This window comes from Phascolarctos cinereus, unplaced genomic scaffold (genome assembly GCF_003287225.1).
Source record: "Phascolarctos cinereus isolate Bilbo 61053 unplaced genomic scaffold, phaCin_HiC Scaffold_2;HRSCAF=192, whole genome shotgun sequence".
Taxonomy (NCBI): domain Eukaryota; kingdom Metazoa; phylum Chordata; class Mammalia; order Diprotodontia; family Phascolarctidae; genus Phascolarctos; species Phascolarctos cinereus.
The window spans coordinates 295,655,340-295,681,623 of NW_027555625.1; the positions used below are offsets into that span (position 1 = coordinate 295,655,340).

A 26,284-nucleotide genomic window follows, 5' to 3' on the forward strand; every position below is an offset into this window, starting at 1 on the left:
ATTACCTTACTGACAGCGTGTAGATAATTCTACGCCTCTTACAGTCAATGTTCAGTTATAATTTTAAGAATGAAGGCAACTAGTCAACTTTGCTAACTCAAAAATCTTTTGCTTGAATTCCTCTTTCTGAAGTTCTGTTCAACTAACTGAGTTCCTATAAGAAGGTGAGGACCTATGTGTTACCTTGTGCAGATCTGGCATCAGATCCTGATATAAAGATCGAATCAACATATCCAGAGTTCGCTGTCGTTTCTGGGCAAATGTTGGAGTTTCCAAGGTAGCTTTTTCACCATTAATTACTAAAATAAAACAAATTTAAGAGGGAACACAACTAGAATAAATCAGAAATTAAATACTCAAAAATCTCCAATGAACATTTAAGTGCTTAATATGTGCAAGACACTGGTTTAAGTGCTGGGGATAAAAAACAAAAACAAAAGTCTCCCTGCCCTCAAGGAGCTTACATTCTACTGAGGGATACAACACAAATACAAATAAAGACTGCCTCCTTTAGGAATTTTTACTCAATTAACTACTTCTAATTCAATGATATTACTCTTCCTTTTAGATTACATGCCTTTAATATTCCACTTTTCTTATTATACTGTAAATTCATGGAACACAGAAATTATATCTAATAACTAATATTAGTTTTCTTCCTTGTAGTACTCAGTCATTACTGAAAGGGATAACTTAATGGAACTAAATAAATGTAAAGATTTCCTCCACTAAAATCCTTCTTTGATGTCTCATTACAGTGTGGCAATCAATGAAGCTGCGCTTTTGAAGGCTATACCAGTGAAGCAAAAGCTCTGTTAGTTCCAAATGGGTTGGAAACGCTTCAGGTATCAGTCCAGAACCCCATGTAATCTGAACATCGGTCTAGCTAAGTACATAGATACTCATCACCAGAAGACTGGTTATTTGTTGGTGGTCTTCTTTTTCAGCCAAAACATTCACACAGTCTAATCTGGTGTAGAGGGATTGCAATCTGCATTAGTGGAGGGTGTACTTATATCAATAAAACCACAGGTCCCTAAGGTACAGAAATTAATGTCATAAAATTCTACATTTGGGTTAAAAAAATCAGTTGCACAAACACAGGGAAGACCTGGCTTAAGAGCATTTCATATAAAAATAACCTGTTAATTGACAGATATTAGCCACCTTATGTTTGTGTATGCCATTTTAGAGTTTTCAAAGAGCTTTCAGAAGCATAATTTCAGTTGAGTCTCAGAAAAGTCCTGTACGTACAGCAGAGTTGGTATTATGATCTCCAGTTAATAGTCATGAATGCCAATAAAAATGTAGAGGGCTTTAAAAATTAAACTGGATGTAAAGGGAAGATAAAATAAGATATAATATTGCTATTTAGAATGGCTGAGATAATGACAGATGATTTAGAGAAAGCAGAACTACTCAATGCCTATTTTATTTCTGTTTTCTCTATCAAGGAGAATGATCTTAAAACTGGAAAGGCAAGGGTGGCAGTGGTTACTAGGGAAATGAAGTTAAATATAAATGAAGACACTGTGAGACAGTACCTGCTTCCTTCAACGAATTCAAAATACCAGGCCTGGATGAACTACATCCCAGGGCACTAAAGGAACCAGTAGATGTGATTGCTGAATTGCTATAAGGGTTATCTGTAAGATAGTACTTAGAAAACTGGAAAAGTGTCACAGGACAGAAGGCAGATGGATGTCTGAATGTTTGAAAAAAGGATGATGGTAGAGTCTTCATATTATAAGCCAAGGAACTTGATAGGAGGAGAGAAAAAGATCATGTATGAGGACAGAAGAGTTTTGAAGTGGGGAAGAGAAGGTCTGAAGGTGCCCACATGAGATAGCTTCAGTCTCTTCAGGCAAGAAAGACATGAGGTGATATGCTAAGAGTATGGCACAGGCCAGCAGTGGGATGGTGAGAGATGATTGGAGAAAAATAATCAAAACAGGAACTAGGGGAAATGCACTAAGGAGTTATTGAAAAATGAATCAAAGGATTGTGAAAAAGCAGGGAGGGGCTACAAGGGGTTAAGTAACTTGAATATGTATCAGTTGAAATCACCGGTACTTCATGACTTCCACCAGCAGCATTTCAGGAATGTCAGCAAAGTAGGTGAGAATAACCAAAGATTGGGAATGAGCATAATTTGATATGGTAGGTCAAAGGGGTGACAGAATGGAGCAATGTAGTGAACACATTACTGAAATAACTAAGTGTGGGGTCCAGGCAGGTGAAGAAGTAAAAGAAACAAAAACAAGAGTGTTAGATCGGGAAAATGCAAAGATATTTAAGAAACAGAGATCCTAACAAGGACTAAACTCAACTTTGTCTAAGACTGAAGGAGGGGGAGAGGTGGAAGGACTAAACATTGTATTTGTTGAGGGGGATTTCAGAAGATATTAGAGGTGGGGCAATTTCAAATGTTGGTGAGGTCGATGGTATCATATTTAAGTGGTTACCTGCAGTAGAAAGATAGAAAGGCTACTGGGGTTAACTGAGGTTGAAGAACCATAAGGTTAGATGGATTATCAATGTGAATCTTAAAGTCACCAAAGATGACAGTGGAAGATAGGATGGGTAGGGAGACTGGACAAGATGGTGTACTGTAGGAAGATCAATCTGGCAACAATGTGCAGCTATCTGGAATATTCAACTACCCAAAAGGACTCACTCTCTTAGGATTCTGGATATGTGGAAGTTTGCTACAAATACCATGTATCGTGCCACTCTTATGAAAGTCAAGTTTTTTGTTTTTTGTTTTTAAACTACTTTGTCTCTATTGGGTGGCCTCTCCTTTAAGCAATAGGTCTGAGACAAGAAATCTGGAAGAACTGTCACTTGCCATTTTTAGATGCCCTACAAACACCAAATAGATACCAATGTTGTTAATTGTGTAGATTTCGAAAAGAACAAAAAATTATAAACTCCCACAATATTAACATTTTAATTTATAAATCATATACACATTCTAATGTTTTCTTGCTTCAATTTTTATTCAAAAATGTACTGAAATACATAGACTAGATTAGAGGGAGTGGTTCCAGAAGATACAGGTGAGGAGTGAGAACATTGCAGGCATGGGAGACAGACTGTGCAAAGGCATGGAGACAGGATATGGAAAATCATATACGGGGAACAGCAAAGCCAGTTTGGTTGAAGCATAGAGTATGTAAGGGGGAGTAATGTGTGACTGGCCTGGAGAGAAAGACTGGAATCACATTGTGAAGGGCTTTATATGCCAAACAGCAGAGAATGTACTTTTAAGAGGCAACAGGGAGTCAAGGAAGCTTCTTGAGCAAGGGTGTGACAGTTGGATCTGTACTTTAGGAATATCAATTTGGAAGATGTATAAAGGATGGAAGGGAATGGGGAGAGACCGGATTCTAGGTGATCAATAGGAAGCTACTGCAAAATGAGAGGTTGACTAGGGAAGGATAAGGTGTGGAAAAGGGAATGAGGAGTAAGAAAATGATTTCAAATTATTCAGGAAAACCATTCCTAGTTTTGACACTGAAAGAGTAAAAATTCTTAGTGGAAGTTTTAGAAGCTTGGCAAGAACACTCTCAAATGTGCTGACAAGGTGGAATAGTGGGAAGAACATGGCTTTGGAGTCAGAGGGCCTGGGTAAATCATCCTAAAACTCTGTTCTTATAACCTAGGGATCTTGGGTGACTTTCTTACCTTCTTTAAGCCCCAATGTCCTCCTCTGTAAAATAAAGGGGTTGGACTGAATGATTTCTAAGGTCCCTTCAAAATCTAATGCTTATGATCCAAACTTTTCTTTAAACACCAAACTGCCACATTAAGCAGTCAGTCTATCAGGAAAAATAATTGTGGGGGTGAGGAAAGTTACAATTTTGCCCTTTAGAAAAGGGAGGTTGGGCAAAACACATAAAAGAGAATATATATCAGTAAATACAGTATATAACTCGGAAGATCTGTCTGTGAGTAGAATCAATCCCAATCCCCCACTGAAAAATAAGCATCTACACTGGTTTATCTTGATTCAGGGCTCAGAAACCACTTACAACCTCAAACTTAACACAATCTTCTTACACAATTCCCTAAGTCTTGGTCTCCTGCCAAGCCCACACACATATCCACCAGGACAGTCATACACTAAAGCAAAAACAGAGATGGACAAACCAGAGGACAAAATGTAAAGAAAGGTACATGGCTTGATGGAGAGAGGACAGAGAACAGGTAAATGGAGAGGTAGAGAGGTCAGATGATCTGTATGGGTAGGACAATGTATAAGTAGTCAGCAAAACACCCATAGAACAATTGCAGAAAATTAAAAACTACTTTACAAAAAGTTTTTACAATGCATGGAGATGCATAAGAGAGATGAAATTGCCTTGTGAAGTCTCATGAAATAAAACGGCATAATACATTGTGACCTAGACCAAATAAGCCTTCCAAAAGGACCTCAAAAAAGAAACTTACATTTCACTAGCAAAAAGTCCCTGAATTCCTGGTGATCTGTAAACACAGGTGGGGATGGCAAAGGCGGGCCAAAAAGGGGCACACTTTCTTCTGAAAATATTTTCAGCCTATGGAAAGAACATTTTATAATTAATTGGACCTCTTTTCTCTAAAAGCACTGACTGTACACACCAGAATTTGTTATGTAAAACAAAAAACCCAATTCATGTCATATAGGGCTTTCTGGTTTATAAATTGGTTTCCTCACAACTTTATGAGTGAGCTAGTGAAAGGATTATTGTTCCTGTTTTACAGAGGAGGAAACTGAGTCTCACAGAGAAGTGACTTGTTAGAGGTCATGTAGAAAGTAAAAAAGAACAAGATTCAAACCCAGGTCTTCAGCCTCCAAGACTAGCATGTTTTCTACTACATCATACTGTTTCACACCACTAATTAGTTCAACATCCTTCTTTCTATGTGATTTGTATAAATTATGCTTTGTGTGGGGCCTTGAGAATACTTGTATTTCTTATCCCACCTGAGAAGCTTCTTTGGGGCATAGAGAGCATTTTCTTCTACATTCAGTGGTCCCATCCACTGCGCAAATGACAATTCAATTCAATTCAACCAAACATTTATTGAATACCTACCATATACAAGACTGTGCTTGTGGTGCTAAGACAATGCCATGCAGCCTATAAGTGTTCAATAAATATTATTGGTTTAATAGAATAAGCCTTCAGTAATGTTTTCCTCTGATACCTCATCTTGGGGGTAGAGATGACTTTGGGTTCTTGAAGGCTGTGGCATAAAACTCAAATTTAGACAGTTCCTACTGAGGTAGAAAGGCTTCAAGTATGGATCCAAATATAAATCCTATGTCTATCATCTGAGGTTTAGCTGAGGTAAACTAGTAAAGCTCATCCCCAGAAGGTTGGCCATTAGGTGATGATCTACTTTGGCCACAGAATAATTAGACTGTCTGCTCAAGGCTTAACAGGAGGCAGGTGTGATATGAATCAGTGACGCATCACCAAACCACCCAGGCAAAATCAAAGCTCCTTAAAGAGTTTAAAATGTGAGAATTAAAGGCTAAGGCAAAAAGGATACACCATGGGGAAGGGAAAGCCAACTCTGACTAAGTCAAACTTTTCCTCATCATGATGTGCAACAATTTCCTGAAACACAAATGCTTTGTGTCACAGATCTGGAACACAGAATGAGGCTGTAAAGGACTGCCTTCAATAAACTTCTCTTTGCCAAAGAGATGACGACCCTAATCAAAAGCCACTATACTTGGGTGGCTATTCCAAATAAGTGCAATCAATATAGCAGAAATTAAATCAATGGCTTAAGAAATTTTAATAGCAAGAATTTGATTAAAGGCAATGTTGGCTTCAAGAAAAAGTGTAAGAAATAAAGCAAATAATTTGGTTAAAGTTATAACCTACCTGAAGTTGTCATTTTGTTGATTATACCTCACTAAGGCAAAAATATCTGCCATGTTAGTGAAAGAAATTAATCAGTGATTTTCAGTGGTAACAATGATAAGTTTGTTCTTAGAAAAATCACTCTACTGATGAAAAAACAGAATAGGTATGGCAATAGTATTGCTTTTCTGCCTAGTACTTCATATAATTCAATCTTTAAATAACTGAATCATGATAGCAATTTTTTTTTCAAACAGATGGTGGAAATCAGTGGTCCAAGGAAACAAGATTGTTAAGTTGCTACATCAGTTCTGATTAGGCTCATTCTCTGGGTAAGGAGTTTATAATACTTCTCAATCTATCAGAAAAGCAACATTAATGAAGTTTCTTGATAGGAACCATACTGTCAATGAACAATAGATCAACCAACAAGCATCCGTTAATCAAATATTATGTGTCAAGTACTGTGGATACAGAGACAAAAATGAAATTATTAGTATTTTCAAGGAGCTTACATTCTATCAAGGGAATCAACTATATGCATATAAATACATAAAAATTGCTACAAAATAAATACAGGTTAATTTTAGGGTGGAGGAATAAAAAGCTTGGGCAGCATGTAAAAAGCAATGCTCGAGCTGAGCTCTGAAAAAGGAAAAAAAGCTGGGATGAATGGGAACAAAGCTATGAAAGAAATGGGATCCCTCAAAGAATAATAAAATCCTAAACATACTACAATGCCCATATTTACTCACATTTCAAGTAGGAAATTAAGAAAAATGCTTTTCCTCCAAAATTCCTCCCACCCCAATTCCCCTTCCCTCCATCTTGCTTGGTAATAGCATTCCCAGAATGATCATACTTTGATGGAATCCTCCACCAGGTCATCCCAGGCTATAGCAGTGTCACACAGTATCTGACAGGCTTTATTACCAAGTTGGAAAGGTTTTGTTCAATGATCAACTGCTTCTATCCTGTGAGGACTAGCCTAGAAAATTCCAGCGAGACTCATCCTCAGATGATTGATTACAGGCCCTAAGGTTTTTGGTGATGGTGACCTATAAAACTGATAAAAATCCAAAACTACTCTTCGTCCTGCAGCTCTCTCCTGCAGCGATGGTGGAAGAGTAGCAAAAAGGTTCTGAAGGTCCAAAGAATCTTATGTTTCTTGGACAGTTTACAAATAATTTAATGCTGGCATTTTTAATGTACCATATATCATGAGAACGGAATACACTAACTGCTATACCATGAGAACTGAAGCAGAGAAAGACTAAAAGAAGGTCTCTGGTTCTTATATAATATTTATAGGAAGAGCTGGGCAGGAAATGCACAGGTGTGGAGTGGCTGGCATCTGTAACAGGGGAAGGAAACACCCATACTGATGAAATTAGAAATTGACAAAAGTTATCTACACAGGTTTAAACAGTGAATCCTAATAAAAGGGAGGCTTATCCACATTGGACAGACTTTGTCCTTATTAAGACAAACAAAATATCACTGGGGCATTTGGAAGGAAGAGCTGGTCAGCAGTCATTACTTTTCCCCAATCTTTTACCTCATCTCTTCTTATTTCTCCTTAGCTAGGGCTCTCAATATTCTAATGTATCTCCTACACTGCAGATGGTTAGAGATGCCAGGAGCAAGTTGAGTTTGTAACAGCTACTTGGCCCTTTTTTTGCTGGACCAATAGAGCTTGAAAGGAACATTAATAAATGTAACTATTTAATTTCAATAATTTGTAAGTTATCTCCCTCCCCCTGACCCATCTTGCACAGAGTACCTACAAAGTGAAACTGATGAAGGAAGGAAGAAATTCTGTGTTAAATTTGAGTTAATTTTGCCATTGACTGCTACATATCTCAATGAATAACATGACTTTTGGAAGTATGTCTGAAGTCTGAGGGTACAGGACTCAGACAACTGCATAATAATGCCATTTTCTACCCTACCTCATTCTAGAGCAAAGATATAATGAAGAAGATGAAATAATGTAAATAAACATACTTTTCAACTTTTAAAAAGAGGAGTATTATGCTACTAAACTGATCAAATGAGTAAATGAAAATATATAATGCAATCAGTTTTCATAATTAACTAAGCATAATGGCAAACACAATAACAAGTATAAGAAGCATAAGGAACTCTCATGTTTGCTGCTCCAAGGAATACGTTTAAACAAAAAAAATACATTCTGCATAGAACTTTCTCTTAGTACCTTATACATGGTATGATCTCAAGCTAAGGCATACGTATACAAACACAGAGCGCACAGTCTGTATAGACTTATTTTACATTTTACAGAGCAACACAATCTAGCTATGTGGTTCTAGGAAGCTTTACTGTCTTAAAGCTTTGCATCTCTCTGGGTAACTGAAGTTATGAATGCTCCAAAATTGGAGTGAGAGAGAAGGGAAGAAAAAGTTACATTAGCGTTATCATTTTTCAAGATTACAAGATATGACTTTATAGTGGCTACAGAAAGGACTTAACTGTGAATATGGAAGATGAATCTGGCCTTTTATCTTACAGACTGGCAACATTCTACATCTGACAAACATCTTAAAGGATTTACTGTCTGCCTCTCGGCTTCTTCATGTACTGCCTGATGGATGTTAAGCCTTTAGTATCATAGCAGTTTTAGCATTATAATAGCTTTAGAAAATCCTTAAGGAAGGAAAAGTTTTCATAGCTCAAGCATTGTCTAAGAACAAAGTTATTTTGTATTCTTTGAAGTATATAGAAATCCATAACTGGGAAGAGAAGTAGCTAAAATAGTCAGTTTATGAATCTAGAAATACAAAATCAAATTAATTCTGTGTGCATGTTGAATTAAAATAATCCACTAAGGCAGATGACATTCAATAATTAAATTTTAGGAATGGTAGAGGATACGTGTAAAATGAGAGCGGATCATAGAAGGCTTGAATGCTGGAGAAGATTCTTCTCCTTCCTGGAACACAATGGTGACGATATCATTTCCAATATGGCGCTTCCTTTCAACCTGTAAATAAGGACAATAACATATTATGTAGATTTAGGGGGAAAATACTGCAACTCAAAGTATATAAAATTTTCCTAAACAAGGGGAAACAATCCTTTAATCCCACCTTCTGCCAGAAACTTTTTTTTTTCATTTTCACACTTTCAGTTTTACTGTTCATGTGGGCTTTTTTTCATATTTTTACATTCACATTTTCACTTACAGATTTCTCCTGCTTTATAAGAGGTCAGAAGAACTAATAAAACAGCAAAGTTATTTGAATGTTCATGAAACACTTTACATGTATAGCACCCCTAACCTATTTAAAAAAAAATTAACAGAAATTTATTTTCTTTCCCTCTTACTCCCACTACATTAAAACAAACAAAAAAAAGCAAATTTCATGTAACAGATATGTACAATCACACAAAACAAATCCCTCAATGTCTGTACACAAAAATATAAATGTCTCACAACAACTGAAGACAGGCACAATGAAGATTCCAATTTCCCTCAGATCTCTGGCTAGTTGCCTATCCTTCCCTCATCTTATTTATTAATGATAAATCCTTCAAATCCTTTCTTTTTTAAAGGAATCAGATGAAAAGCTCAACATAAAAACCAGAAATCCTAAAGAAAATTAAAATTTTTTCTTTGAAAACCATCAGCATATGCCTGTGTATCTGCACATACAATACGTATGTGATATGCCATACTAACTGATACTACTAGATCCCCAAGGGCAAGGAGGGAGGGATCACTTTGTGTATGTCATTTTGCCAGGGCTTACTTAGCACACTATGACACTCAGTATTGAAAATCCCAGTTTCTTCCTTGGAAGGACACTATTTGTGGCCATTGGTTTTATTTCCTGGATATTACTATGTGATTGAGTCATTGAAACAATAAGAAAAAAGATAATTAAAATCCATTTTAAGGTAAAAAAACAGTTTCCCTATATTTAATTTGTTAAGAAAATTTTTTATAAACTTTGTTACATAAATTATTGTTGTGAAAGTAGTATAAAATTGGCAGTAGCTGCTGGCAATGAGGATAATTGCCCATGAATCTGTAAAAGTGAATATCTATGGATTACTAACACAAGTTCCAACACTTAGCCCAGTGCCTAGCATATTAAAAACACTTAATAAATGCTTGCTGGTTGACAGATTATTTGATTAAAGGCCTCAGGATGATATCTAAGGAGAGGGCAGTTTCATTTCTACTGTATATTAAGGCTTTAAAGACCATAACAACACACCTTTAGGTGGTGCAATGGAAAGAGCATCAAGCCTGGGGTCAGAAAGACCTAAGTTCAAATCTGTCCTTGGACACTTAGAGCTGTGTGATCTTGGGCATGTCATTTTACTTCAGTTTTGCCTCAGTTTCCTCAGCTGTAAAATGTGGTAAAAAATAAGAGCATCTACCTCCCAGGGTTGTTGTGAGGATAAAGTGAGGTAAGCATAGTAAAGTATTTAGTGCAGTTCTTGGCACAGAATAAATGCTATATAAATATTAGCTATTTTTATTGTAATTATAATTATCTTTAGGTTACGTGAATCTTACATTTCTAAACAGCCTAGGGAAGCCTATAAACCTAGTGGAAAAAGCACTGGTGGTACAGTCAGAAGACCTATGCTTGAGTCCTGGCTCTGTTCCTCACTGTCAAGGTCTATAAGACACTTGACTTCTTTTTGAGAATCCATTTCCTCATCTGTAAAATGAGTCTAACAATTTTACTACTTAACTCACATGGTTTTTATAAGAAAAATACTTTGTAAAACTGAAAGGGCTCTGTAAATATGAGTTTTTCTTATGATGACATCATACTCACTTGCTGTTTGTTCTCTTTAGAGTATGGTAACATGGTGGAAACATGAAACATAATCTCATGTCCCTGGTACACGGTATACACAGAATATAGTCCTGTAGTATCATCTGTAAAAAGAGGAAGTTACATTTAGTGAACACAATATATAAAGTCTGCAGGAAGAAAGTTTTTATTTTATGGACCAGAGTAGTAGTATTGGATAGCTAGATGTCTTTGCAGATGTGTTTGCACACATCACATGTCTATATTCATACAGACAACACTTGATTATCTACATTAGTAAATGAAGGGAAGGATTAGCATGGATAATCCAAAAGGAATAATTTAAAACTAAGTTATACTTGTTTGGGGAGTTTAATTTTGTACTTACATTTGATTATGGGTGTGTCTGGTATCCTGGAAATTCAGAAATAAAATATGTGATTCAGGCAGTGTGGTGTAGTGGGAAGAGCATTGGACTTGTAGTTAGACGACAGGGTTCGAGTCCTGGCTCTGCTATTTACTGGCTGTGTGATCTTGGGCAAGTAACTGTGACTTTCTGGGCCTTGGTTTCCTTGTTTGTAAAATGAGGGAGGGGCATTAGGGCATCTCTAAGGTCCTTTCTGTTTCTACCATTGTGGCCTCTTTGGTTCTTCCTGCGGCTCTGCTCCTTTCTCCATTTTGCAGGTTTCCACATCACACTGAAGACCTGGATGACTTCACCTCTCAGACTAAAGAAAAGCTCCAGCTTAAGAAAAAAATCTACCACTTCTCTATCTGTCTGTCTGTCTGTCTCTCTCTCACTCTCTCGTTTCCATTTTCCCTGTGAAACAGTGCTCTAGTTAAAAAGAGAGAATGCTACATTGCTTAGTTTCTGGTAGCCTGGCCAGATGAAAGATGCTTAAAGATGGTTATACTGTTAATTAAAACAGAGCATGTGATGTTGCAGAGAAGCAGAAAGATGCATTAAAAATCATATGCTTGGGGCAGCTAGGTGGCTCAGTGGATAGAGCACTGGCCTTGGAGTCAGAACCTGAGTTCAAATCTGGCCTCAGACACACTAGCTGTGTGACTCTGGGCAAGTTACTTAACCCCATTGCCTAGCTCCCCCCCCCAAAAAAAAATCACATGCTTGTAAACAACTGGGCTAATTACAAGTGCACATAGTCTAGAGGTGGAGAAATACATCCCTGACAGCCAGGGGCATAGGCTTTATCCTAAATCCCCCAGATGACTCACTGTAGATTTTAATACATGATGGGTCAATAATTTCACTGGTGTAGGTACTTCACTAAGGCAGATTAAACTAAACTTCTCCACATCTTAGTAGACAGTCTTCACGAATTGTTTTCTGAGTGTATGCAGCCCCCTCACCTCCTTTAAAAAAAATTCATCACTTGGTGGCCAACCTCTGGTGATTACTTAACTCTCAGATGGTGGACCTAATGCCCGTGGCCCTTCCAACCTAGAAAAACCTGCCCAAGTCTGCATTCCAGTTTCAGTCTTCAACAATTTAGAGTCACCTCCCTGCTATGATGAGGTATAGAAAGAGGCCCTCATTAAGTGACTCCCTATATGCCTCAAGAAGGTTACTTCACCTCTCTTTCATACGTCAATTTCTCATGCATCAAAGGGGTATAACAATTCCTGTGTCTATTTAATCATGCCAGATTATTGTTAGGATCAAACAAAATAAAGGAAGTGAAAATACTTTTAAAATTCCAGCACTATATAAAAATATAGGAAATTAGTATTATCATCATTATTACCATTACAATAATTCCAAGGTACTGGAAAGACTGATTTGTATTCCCAAAGCACAAAGATATCACAATGTACATATAATTAATATCTCTGTGGCCATGATGCTCAGGAACCACTGACTTCATGACTTCCTTGCAATCACATTCATACTTCTTCATTCCTCCCACTACAGTTTATGTCAAATACTGGCCAGGTTATTTCTCAGAGATATCAATATAAAAAAGGAATCACAACCACTGGAAATCTTACTTTTGGTGTCCAGACCTCCTCGATACCCTGTCCAGCCTTTTAGAGTAATTGTGTCACCCAAAAGATTGACTAATTTTTGAAAAGCTTCACTGCCAGTTTCTGAAGAAAGAAGAAATCAAGAATTAGGAAAATCATCCAAATCAGAGGCTAGGTGACAACATGTTGATTCACAGTTTTCATTCTCTAAGGGAAACCTGAAAATTGGTACATGGCAATATGTACTACTGGTAAGTAAAATGTGAAATTCACATTCCTTCTCCTTGGGCATCCTCCTTGCTAAGAAAGGCCAGCCTCAGGAACTTCAAACAGTGCTTTGTTCTGAGCCTCATATAGTTATCATATATAAGTATCATAGCTATCTATGTACATCTTTGGCATATGAGATCCATAAAGGTCGGGACTGGATCTGATCTTAACTTTGTATATCCTTCAGTGCCTAGCACAGTGTTCTGCCCAAAGCAAGCACTGCCTCAATTGAAAGCATGCAACTGAATTTTTTGAACTGAATTGGAAACCATATTGTAACTTTCATCATGGAAGGGGAATACATTAGAGAAGTTTTAGAACTATGCCAACCAATTAAACAAAATATTACATGGCTAACATACACTGTTATCATATAATTTCTGTTCAATCAATCAATAAGCATTCATGTACTTAGGTACTTATAGGCAATGTGTTAGGTGGTGGGAATACCATGACAAAACTGAAAAAGTCCTTTCCCTTAAGGGGCTTACATTCTAATACAAGCATAGAATAAATACAAAAAAGATACAAAGTACTTTAGGGAAGAAGGACTTAGCAGTTGGGGGAAATCAGGAAAGGCTTTAGGTATAAGGTGGTGCTTGAGATGAGTCTTGAAGGTTGTAAGGGATACTATGAGGGGGACGAAAGGAGTGAGACCATTCCAGCCGTGAGCATGGTCAGTGCAAAGGCATGGAAGTGCAACATGGAGTGCTGTGTGTGAGTCACTGCTAGGCTGCCAGTTTATTTAGACCAGGTATTGGCCAACTATAGGCTAAGGGCAAGATGGCATGCTGCCTGTTTTTGTACCATCCCTCCAGCTAAAATTGTTTTTTTTTTCATTTTAAAACACAATAAAATCTTATTTTAAAATGTAAAAACTATTCTTAGCTCAAGGGCCACACAAAAACAGGCAAGCATTGGATTTGGCAGCTAGATTATGGTTTACTAACCCTTGTTCTACTAGACCATGGAACATAGGAAGGGAAGCTGAAAGAAGGTGAAAGTGGCAGCGGGCACAATGAGTAGCCTCCCTTTCGAGAAGTGGTGTGAAGTGGGTTATGAGAAAAGTAGAGTCCGGCCTGGAGAGTACAGACAAGGAGGCAGTGCCATATAGGAAAAGCCAAACCTCCAACAGTGCTGAATGGGAGGGGCATGAGGGGAAGATGTCTAAAGTGAAGGGAAAGGGGTCAGTCATAGAGCAGGAATTTCAGAGCACACAACATTCTTGCTGGACATCTGGAACAGGAAAGGCAGCAGGTTGGTCTGTTTTCAAGAGTGCTATAACAACAGCTAGAGAGTCTAAGTACCATGAAATATTAAAAGAACTAGAAAAAGGTCTTTGGCATGTTAGGCAGATCTGCTGGGGGGGGGGGGCATTTAGGGAAAATTATGGACGAGAATTGCCCAGAATGAGGATGTGGCTAGATGGCAATCTATCTGTACCAGTAGAGGGGGTGCATACTTTAAGGAGATCACAGGTCCATATGCTATTACATGTAATGATTTTTGTAAAAGCAGCAGAGCTCCATTAATTTCCTTTTGATAAATGTTTTCATCATGCAAATTATTGAATGCAAGGGCAAGTCTATTATTATGAACTCATTTCCCCATTCCCGTGACCTGAATCCACAAAATAAATCTACACCACTACTACACATGTATAGTAGCAGATTCTTCTACTCCTGCATAAAATGGTGGAGAGCTTTGGGTTAGAACTTTACAAATATTACTATTGATTGCTGCTTCTCTGCAAAAATCCTTAAAACTGAAGAGACAGGGGTTGCTAAAACTATGTAACCAGGGCAGATGACTGATTTTAACTCCTCGAGAGTAAGAGTTATTGCTGGACTCACCATTACTGAACATTTCATCATCAGTGAGTTGCCCATCTTTGGCATAAAGAATCCCAAACTTGAAATTTACACAGCCCTTAAAAATATAAAGACAACATTTCAGAACAAAGATAGGAATTGAAGTGTTTTATTACTTTTGCCAGAAGAGCATGAATGATTACAGGATGTTCTACTTGCATAGAAACAGAATACTAATGTCAACAGACAACAGTATAATCATGCTTAGTGCAGCGGTAAAGAGCATTAGATTTGGCGTTATAAGACCTGGGGACACTGCTCAAATACTAACTGTGTGACCCTGAGCAATCTGATTAATCTCTCTTGGTTTCATAGCCCTAATCTGGAAAATGGGGATACTAATTCCTGCAAGGCCTACATTACCAGGTTGTTCTGAGAAAAGTACTTTATAAACCTAGAAGAGTTACAGAAATTACAGATATCATAGGACAGACCCTTTGAGTATGATTATTGATCACAGGATTACCAATATAGAGGTGGAAGGGATGTCAGAGGCCACCTAATCCAAGTAACTTATCCAAGATACACACGTAGTTAAGCATCAGAGGAGGGATTTGAATCCAGGTCCTCTGACTCCAGTGCCAATGAGATTTTAAAAAATTAATTCATTTTTTTGTTATATTTTAAGTTCTGAACTGTCTCCCTTTCCCCAACCTATACTAGAGAAGGTCACCATATGACACAGGTTTATAAACATATGTAAAACCATACTACATATACTTCTATTTATCAGTTCTTTCTCTGGGGGTGGGAAGCATCTTCCTTCATACGTTCTTTGTAGTTGATCTGAGTATTTGTAATATTCAGAATAACTTGATCGTTTGCAATTATTTTTCAAATGATATTGCTTTTACTGTATGCAATACTCTCTTGGTTCTGCTCATTTCACTTTTCATTATTTCATGCAAGTCTTTCCAAGTTTTTCCAAAATCAACCCATTTGTCATTTCTTGCAGCACAGTAGTATTCCATAAGCCAATGCTTCTTCTACCATACCACGTTGCCTGAATAGTGTTTCTCAGTCCCTTTGTGACCTGGTGACATGCATCCAGAAGGATAACAGGTCCAAGGGGAATTTCAGAGAGGCAGGTTTTGATCAATTTACATTAAAAAAATCTCCTAACAAGTAGAGATGTTTCAAAACAGAATGGGCTGCTTTGCCAAACAGTGCATTTGCTAGAGGTCTTTAAGGAAAGGCTGGATGACCACTTAGGGAAACTGTAGGGGAGATTTCTGTTCATGCAGAGGTTAGAATAGATGGCCTCTGAGGTCCCTTCTGGATATAGATGTCATGATGCTAAGTATTTGTTGTCCCTTTCATAAGGGCAGGCCCATGCAACGGAGACCATTGGTGGATGACAAGCAGATCTGGAGCAAGAGTGACTTAGATATGGGCCACTGAGTCGTGGCTGAAAGTCAAGTCAAAGTCTGTGTCCCTTCTAATACACTAGAGTGAGGAGCTGGGAAGTTATTTCTGGGAAGAGTATTTATCTATATCTATACATTGAAGTGCTCTAGTATAAGGCAGCAGTTGAGGTGGAGGAAAAGCCCATGAGCCTGGCATTGAAGTTACTGAGAAAGAATAGAGAGTGTCTTAGGGGTGGGTAGATAGCAGCTACCAGGCTGTTTTTATCACTGGGTGATAAATTTAGATTGAATGAACTTCAAGTGAGGAGAGGTCATTGAATGATGGTGGCAAAGGGAGTGTCTTTAAGTGGCAATGGGAAGCAAGGAGTATTCTGACTCCTTCACTGTAACCAGCGAGATGGAGTTTATGAGTGAAAGTACAGTCACTGCCAGAAAGGGTGGCTAGAAGTGCCACATCATCAGAAGGCAGTGAGAGCCAGAAGATGGAGGGACTATTAAAGGGATGGATTTAAGATGTAATCTAGAGGTTTTTGTGGTAAGCCACACCAATTTCCCCTTCTGTAAAGATCTTCCTGGTGGCATAACTACAACAATTTTTCTAAGACCTGGATAGTCTTCAAATAGATGACATGTTATTGATAGACAAATCCATATATTAATATTTATAGCAATTACTGAAAAAATAGACCATGTCATACTCTCTCTAGTCAACAGATGAGTTGAATAACAGAATATGTGACACGTATTGCTGGCACAGGAAATAAAGCATGCCCTCTTACTTGGCAAGTACACTACAGTCAGTTTGGGGTATCATGCTGAAGTCCACATTAAAATCTAGGGCTATGGCTTTTCATGGTCCCTCTAGCTCTAGAGGCTCTGGGAGCCCTTCCATGTTCAGGCCCTTCCATCTCCCTCCTCCATCATGGTTAATCCTTCTCGGCTTGGGTACAGGGCCTGCAGGTCTCCCTCAAGCTAACTTCTGTATTATAGACCACCAAAAGCCAGATGACTTAGAAAATAGTTTTATGCAGCCCTAAATGAATAGTTTTAGGGTTATATGGCAGAAGCTGAGCACACTGGACAAGGTATAGGGCAGTATTAGCCAGGAAATAAACCATGAGACTGAGTTGAATGCCAGATTGCTAGAGGCATGTGAGGTCTAGTAACCTTTCCGTTAAGTGAAGGTAAAATCACAGATGGATTAATGATACTTCCTCCAGACAGTAGGATACAATGTTTATTGATGGGTTAAATGCATAGAGAAAAAGGAATTGAAGTTTTTGGTGGAGTTTGGGGGAGGGATAGAATTTCTTCATAGCAGTGCTCAGTATATATATTTTGATTATATGTTATAAATGTCCTAGGACCTAATGCTAATCCTGAAATGGCCAATGATTCTTTCTCCTAGATGGTATGAAGTCAATGCAAAGTAGTAATAAACATATAATAGGTAAAAGAGTAAGACCATGAGTTATTCCACTGGAATAGTATACTAATATTGGAGTAACATGCACTGCTGTCAGAAAGAGCACAGGACTTGAAATCAAGAAACCTAGGTTTGAATCCAGGTTCTGACACTAGCTGTATGACCATAGGCAAGTCATTTACCATCTCTGAGCCTAACTTGTTTCATCTGTAAAATGGGGACAACAGTATTTATACACACCCAATAAAGGGGGTTAGGAGTAAAACATTTATAAAACTTCAAGTGTTATATAAATGTCAGTTGCTATTGTTGTTAACCACAAATAGGCTACCTTGTGTTGGGGGTGAAAAGAGATTGTAAGTACATTATCAGTTCAGTAAGCCTTCCTTCATATGCCATTATGCACATGCCAGTGCTGTGAAGGTGAATTTTGTTTAATCTTAAAGCACTATTTAAATTATTGAATTAAATTAAATAGTATGATGATTTTAAGCTGCTTCATCTAACTAGTCTTTTTCCTGTGGATGTGTATAAGATTACAAATGACTATATTCAAACACAGCAACCAGAACCTAGCAGAATACTCCACCAGTGGTCTGAGCAGTTTGGCACAGAGACTGTTACTTCACTTGTTATGGACCCTATACTTTTAATATGGCTTAAGATTGCATTAATTATTTTTTCTTTTTTCTTTTGCAGGGTAGGGTGGAAGAAAGCAATTGTATGGTACTGTTACCAGGAATAAATAAAAACTGGCATCTTTATTAAGAGCCTTAAAATATATAAAGGGACTTAGATCCATTGCCTCATTTAACCCTTTAATCAACTCAGTGGGATAAATTTTTATTAAAATTTTATTATTGTCATTTTATAGATGATTAGGCACAGAGAAATTAAGTGATTTACTCATGGGCACACAAATAAGTAAGTCAGAGGTGAGATTTGAACTCAGACTCTTTCCAATTCCACAACCAGAGTTCTTTCCACTATAGGACGCTGCCTCTCAGTTTAAATTTTTTTTTTCCTGATATTGGTTTATTTAGGTCTTATTTATTCCTCCATTCTAGAATTAATGAAGTTGATTTGAACCTAAATATAGGACTGTGAATTTATCAGTATTATATTTCTTCCTATTAGGTCTAGCCCAGTCTTTTGAGATCTTTTTAGATCCTGTCATCCAATGTATTAGCTATTCTTCCTAGTTTCATATATAATTATATGATTTTTTTAATTACTGATATGATTCATTATGCTTATTATTTCTCTAATAGTGAATCATATTTGCATATTTAGTATAAATCCTACTTGATCAGGTGAACAATATTTTTGATATATAATTGTATATTATTTCCCAGTGTTTATTTGATATTTTTATATTAGTATTAATATCTATGCATCTGAGTTAGTCTGTAGATTTCTTTCTTTGCCTTAATCAAAGGTGGTTTGGAGATCAGGACCATACTTGCCTCTTAGAAAGTACTGAGTAGAACACTAGCTTTATATTTCAAAATGATCTATATATAGCACAGGGATTATTTACTCTGAATGTTTGGAAGAAATAACTTGTGAATTAATCTGGTCCTGCAGTCCCATCAATCAATCAACAAACATTTATTATGGGCCTATTATATCCCAGATATTGCTCATTTTCTAATTTTTAAACTATAAACTGAATTCAATCATTTAAATTAGATGACCTTTGAGGTCAATTGATCAGCAAATATTGAGTAAGTGTCTACTATGTGCCAGGCACTCTGTTAGACACTGTGAGACAAATACAAAGAATGAAATAATTCCTATTCTTAAGGAGTTTATGTTCTAATGAGAGAGTCAATCTGTACATATGCAAATACATACAGAATAAGCATGAGGAGAACAAATGCAAATAAGTACAAGGCGGTTAAATATGAGTTGTTAGAGGAGGAGGTTGGGGGATCAGTAACGGCTTCATATAGAAGGTGGAGGTTGTATGGGATCTTGAAGGAAGAGGATTCTCTGTGGTACAGGTGAGGAGACAAGCTCATTTCAGGCTTCGGGGATGGCCAGGACAATGGCACAGAGATGCAAGAGGGAGTTCGGCAGGATCTCAGCGTATGGGAACGGAAGTAATGAGTGAGGTAGGAAAGATAAGTTGGGTCCAGGTCATGAAGGACTTTAAAAACTAAACAGAGTTAATTTTTATGCTAGAATCAACAGGAAACCGCTGATTTTAATGAATAGGGAAATGACATGGTCGGATCTGCAGGTAAGGAAAATCACTTTGGAAGCTGTGTGGAGGAAAGACTGGAGTGGTAAGAGAGAGAGAGCAATTAGGAAGCTTTTGCAATAATATTCTAGGTGAGAAGAAATGAGGTCCTGAACTAAAGGGGTGGCTGTAAGAGTAAGGAGAAGTGGTTGACAGCAAGAGATGTAGACACCAAATAATCTGGCAGCTGACTGAGGTTAGGGAAAGTGAGCAGGCAAGCCTGGCACTGAGGATATGACCACGAGACTGGAAAAACAGTGGAGACTTTGACAGAAATGGGCAAGTTTGGAAGAGATACAGGTTTTGGGGGAAAGATGAGTTCTATTTTGGACATATTGAGTTTGGGGTTCCTTCTGCTCTGGATCAATAACTCTCTTGTCATTCAGGGATATAAATGTGTCTGTAAGAATTCTTTATTCGTATCCTATAAAATGTGGTATCTTTAGCATAACTGTTATTGTTTTTTATAATTTGTTCTTTGACAAGCAATATCCATTTAGGTCTAGATAATTTGATCCTATTTTTCCTGTTGATTACTAATGTATTTTAGAAAATCTTTATTTTCTGAGAGAAGCCAGGCCAGGCTCTCACTATTTACCATTGATTGCGAGAGAAGTATGCTGGGGAGGGGCCAGAAAGAGTTTGAGGTTTGGGGAAAAAGCTGGCCCTTCTAGGCAGAGAATCAGTGGTAGGCATCCAAGTGCTCGAGGCCAGGAGCTGGTGAATCACCAGTAGGTCCAGCAGGCTGTCATCAGCAAGAGAGATCTGGTTCCCAATGATGAAGGCCTTGCCTTCCATTCTGGGCCAGCAAGGCTTTAACTGGCAGTTAAGATGAGCCCTCATGTACTGCTCCTTCCCTTCTTCAAAGTTTGGATAGATTTGTTACTGTATTTGACTCAAAAGTCCTTTGCCTTGTAATTTGCTATGTCTACCAGAGTAGCTTTTTAAATATCCTTCCCATATAGCCCAAACTCATAACCCAGATATTTCAGAATGGCATTGCTCTGGTACAAGATGCCATCTCAATCTGTGACTCTGGAAAGCTTCCTATAGAAATGGCTAACCTTGAGGTCCTTCTGCATCTAGATTTCTTTGGTCACTCCCTTCAGATCCTGCCATGATCACCCAACAGTATTCATATAGTTTCATATAGCCTTAGAATGAGGAGGAGGATGGTATAGGAAGACAAAGCAGAAGAGCAAGGCCTGATTACTATTTTAACTACACTGCAGTTTGTAAGTGTGGTGTTTAAAGTTGTGTCTTTCTAAACCGATCACTTCTGTGTCCTTAGAACATGATCTTTTCTTTGTACATATTTTAGGTGTTTATCTGAATAAAAAGTTATATTCCCCTACTTTCATTGTTTAGCTATCTCCAAATCTTGTTACTAAATCCATTTCTTTTCAGCATTCTATTTAGGTCTTTTTTTTTTTTTGGTGGAAACATTATAGTCTGTTATGGGGTACTTAAATCTCTAATTATCTTTTTAAATCTTGTTTTTTGCAATTCATGTAACTTTTCCTTAAAAAAAAATCAGTTGCTTTGCTGTTGATTATAATGTAGATTATATTGAAATTCTTTATCAATAACACATGAAAGTATGATGTAGTTCTCTTATTTATCCCTCTTAATGCTTTCTAATTTGAATTCAGCCTTGTCTGATTCCAGTCATGATTCTAACTCTTGATTTTTTTGGTGTGAGCTGCAGTATTGTATACTTTAGTTCTTCCTCAAATTTTAAATTTGTGTGTTTTAGTCTTAGGTGTGTTCCATGGAGTCAAAATATTGTTGGAGTTGTGTTTTTTAATCTATTCAGAAACTAGTTCTTATGATTAGGGAATTCAATCTATTTACCTTCAAGATTACAACCATTACATTTGATTTTTATTCCTACATTATACTATATGCTATTATCTGTCTTGTCAGCAAGGACAATAATCAACCTAATTTCATAAGGACGAATACTATTCCAATCTTAAAGCATACACACATAACAAACAGTTCTTATATTTTATAATATTACTACTATAAGTTTTTTAAAAATTTAACTTCTGGACCTTCTTCCTTATTTGACATAGAAGTATCACTCTTTCCGTTTCTACACTTCTATTTTTCTCCTTTTCTTCGTTTGTAGTACCCATAACAAAGTCATTCTTCTCATCAATCCTTTAACTATTTGTCTTTCGTTTTAAAATTTTCCCTCCTCAAACCCACTTGTACCATTTAGTTAATATAAACAACATACGGCTGGCTTGTTTTCCTACTGTGGAACTTATACTGAAGTAGATACCATTGATGCCCTTCATTGTGATAACACTGATACAGATGTTAAATCAATATGTGCTGTTTTGATGTCTCCTCCTCACTCCCATTCACAGCCCCACCCTTACCCCCATCAAATGATTATACTGAGAAAGATGTTAACTAAAACAATATTACTTTTATTTATTTTATTATTCCTCTGCAGAATTTAAAGGGAGTCATTAGTCATTCATAGTTGTAAAGGGTGCTTTTACCTTGGTGACATCTTTTTAGTGTATTTGCACATCAAAAATGACTCCAAGGCTGGGTTGCTTGTCTATAAATTCCTGAAACTTCTGTGATGTCTTACAAAAATTATGCTCACTTTTTCCCTGAGATTTGGGGATTAAGTTCTATTTTCCTTGACTTTTATTATATCACAATTTCTTTTGACCCTGTTCAATTTGGTATATATGTATTGGATTTTTCTGGATCCCTCTAACATCATCTCCTATTACCTCGTTACTGTAGCCTTAGAATTTAAAAGCAATATATTTGGATGAGTTGAACCTCAGGTTTATTCCTGTTGGTATCCTGTGGATCCTGTAATTTTGGAATCTCTTCCCTGATTTCTGTATCCTTGGAAAATTTTCTTACACACTTTTGAATTATGGCAGCCAGAGTATTTCTTCACCTTTCTTGGTGAGTCTAGTAACTCCTAGGCTATCTGTCTAGTCCCTAATAAATTTGATATTCAGAGTCTGAGGAATTTGCAACTGTGTGTTTCATATGTATATATCCTATTTCCACAAATGGACTGTAAGGATAATATCATTAAACTGTTGTTTGTTGATAACAGCTAGTGAAGGCAAAACCCACTGCTTTCTGAGGCAATCCATTTCATTTTTGGATCTTTAACAGCTTTAAGCATGTCTAGTTTCACTAAGTATGGTTATTTGTGTCTTTAAAGTTAGTGTAGCTGAGCCATTTGCTCTCTCTGTTACCTTTTAGGCTGTGCTCCTAGCAGCTGGGCCTAGTATAGACGCTATGAACTGAACCAGTGAGAAAGGAGAAGGGCCTTGCACTTTCCTTGCTCTTTCTCTTTTACCCTGGCTCCAAGAAATGGGCCTATGGGTGTTTGTTTCTGTTCTGTGTTGTTTGTACTCAGTTTTAAATGATAGAGGTGATTTCCATAGGACCAGGAATATAAACCATGGTGATCTTTGAGCCAGGATTGTCTGCAACTAGTCCTTTCAACATAGAAGCCCTGAAAAGCCAAGGTGACTGGGACTCAAGAAGGTGGCGGGTTTTGGACTTGGTCCTGGGACTGTGCTCTATGGGAACTGAGCTAAACTGTGAATCTAATCCCCTTCTTCCCAGTGACTGAGATGGTGCAAAAGGGGAAGAGAATTATGCCTCCCTCGTGTTGGGGGGGAGTGAGTTTGTATATTTATGAATGTCCCTTCTGAAGAAATTTTTCCTTTGTGATAGCTCCACAGTGTTACATTAGCTATTGTTATTATACACATAGGATATCATACACTTAGAATTGTATAGGGCCTGAGAGATCCTCCAGTCTAAGCCTCTCAATTTACAGATAAGAAGTGAGGCCCAAAGCACTTAAGTGACTTGCCCAAAGATGCAGAGCTGATATACAACAGTTACAAAGTTATTTAAGTGTCAAAGCTTTGACTTGAATCCAAAGTCCAGCGCTCTCCCCACTCTACCCTCACAAGCTCCCAGAACAAAGGCTGCTAGTCTTCTATTTCTTTGTACCTTTTGTAGATTTAGCTGTGTCTTCCACAGAGTTTAATCAACATTTGTTGAAGAAATGCTCTTATCAGCACTATTTCAGACAGAAATTTAATTCCTAGACAGCTGGACTTGTCAATGTATTTATTAACACAGTTCTACCACAAGAAAAGAATCTGGGGGATGTAGAGAGCGGAAGTTTACCTATAATGCTTTTAGGGGCACCCAGATCCTCAGACAAAAAAGCATTAGATTAACAATAAATATAGAGATTTAGTAACAACAGATTCATAGACTGCTCTTTGGAAGTGAACTGAGTGAGAGATCATCTATTTCAACATCCTTATCTTAGAAATGAGTCTACTGGAGTCCAAGACAGCAAGAGACGTCAGACTTGCGGTGTAATAGAAACAGAATGCTGTGTTTATAGGTAGAGAAATAGGGTTCAAATACCTACTCTGCTACTCACTACCTGGGTCACCTTAGACCATCAGCTAACTTCTCTGTGAAGGGCTTGGCCTAAGTTGCTTTTCAGCTCTAAATTCTTGTACCCTGGTTATTTGACCTTAGTCCAGTGCTCTTTCATGTATACTACACTGCTGTCTCAGGTCTGAGAAGAGTTATTCAACAGCCAAACATACTATAAAAGGACTAATACAGGGATGACCTCCAATCCAATCCTGTCCAATCCAATCCAATCCAATCCAATCCAATCCAATCCAATCCAATCCAATCCAATCCAATCCAATCCAGTGGAAGCACTGATAAAATGACTGGACTCTTTAGAATCCTGCATTATATATATGTGATATATATATATATATATATATATATATATATATATATATGTATATATATATGTATATATATATATATATATACACACATATATAAAAATACATTTGTAAGGAGACTCACTTTTATGGAACTTCTAAGTTCTAATTTTTAATTTTTTGGGGAAAATATTTCTTTAAGCCTTTAAGATTTATAAAATATTTTCTTCACAACAACCCTATGGGATTTGTAGAGTAAATATTAGTATCTCCATTTTACTGATGGAGAAATTAAGATTAAGAAATTCGTTAAGGGTTACACAGCTAAGTGTTAGATTTGGAATTCAAACCCAAGTCTCTATTAATTCGAATCATAGGCCCTTTATTCACCACATTGCCTATTAATTAACATGGCACCATCTAACACAGACACAAGCTGTACTGTGAAAGTCAGAGTCATCTCACCTCACAAGTAAAAATGAAGCTCTGGTGACAATAATAGTTAGCTCCCTTCCTAGGTCAAATTGTCCTGTCACTTCTCAAATTTCTCCTAACACTTTGCCTGGACCTCTTCTTTGTACTGATGTTATTCTCATTTTATCAGTTATTTGAAAACTTACCCACTGCCCAATTGAACTATAAGTTCCTTGAAGGCAGAATCTGTATCTTTGGAATAGGTCCTTAAAAAATGCTTGTTTTACTAAACTGAGTTGAAATAGGCTTCACTCCCAGGGAGGAACACAGGGAGAGTAGAATGAGATGCATTTTGGGAGTTGCACTACACTCCATTTTTTTCTTTCTCTTCCTTTCCACAGTTTTATTACTGATGATTTCTGGAATATTCTGGAAGTTGGAGCAGATTGCCTGGTTTAAAGTCATAACTTTCTCTTTGATCCTTTTTTTTTAAAGCTGCCTGTTCCTTCTTATAATTGTTTAAACAATTTATTTCTGTGACTCATTATCTTTCTTTTTATATCTTAAAGCAATTTTTAAAAATTAGGAACACATCTCTAATTATATAAAGGAAGTAAATGAAAAGTATCAGTCTATAAAAATGCTTTCATTAGCATAAATCTCATACTTTATCCAATATATCCCCTGGAAGATATTTTACTATGCAAACAATGTGGAATTATATGATCAAATAAAATCCAAGTACTGGAGACAGCAGCACTCCTAGGAGCCTCTGAAGGTTCTTAATGACAACACCTCTGTAAGCATTTTTACTTTCTTTTATTTTTTAAGGTTAAGTGATTTGCCCAAGGTCACACAGCTAGGGCAGGATCTGAACTCAGGTCCTCCTGACTTCAGGTCCAGTGTTCCCTTCACTGCAATACCTGGCTACTTCCATTTTTACTTTCAATATACAAGATTTCATAGGTTACCGATCTAGAAGGAAGATTAGAAATAATCTAGTCCAATCTCTTTCATATTAGGTATCACAAAATGAAGTCCCAAACAAAGGAACTGACTTATCCACTAATTAAGTAACAGAGTTTAGATTCAAATTTTGGTCTTTGCTAGCTCTGACCAAGCTTTCTACTTTACTGTAGCCGATGTTTCCATCAAATCAGCTCCTCATAAAAGAAACACAAATGAAGGGGAAAATTACATTTCCTTCTCAAAGCTGGGAGGCTAGAGGGTAAAAATACTTGAATAAATATACACGGTATAGTAAGAGATATTCACAATGACA

At 37.2% G+C, this 26,284-nt stretch overlaps 1 protein-coding gene across 1 annotated transcript in view; it reads right to left on the reverse strand.

The window, feature by feature from the left end:
* GARNL3 (GTPase activating Rap/RanGAP domain like 3) overlaps positions 1 to 26,284 on the reverse strand; it is a 225,399-nt gene that overhangs the window by 109,288 nt on the left and 89,827 nt on the right. The window contains 7 exon segments of the mRNA XM_020984961.2: positions 184 to 299; positions 4,453 to 4,559; positions 5,883 to 5,928; positions 8,757 to 8,865; positions 10,679 to 10,782; positions 12,668 to 12,766; positions 14,767 to 14,842. Of these exon segments, the coding sequence (XP_020840620.2) occupies positions 184 to 299; positions 4,453 to 4,559; positions 5,883 to 5,928; positions 8,757 to 8,865; positions 10,679 to 10,782; positions 12,668 to 12,766; positions 14,767 to 14,842 (657 nt within the window).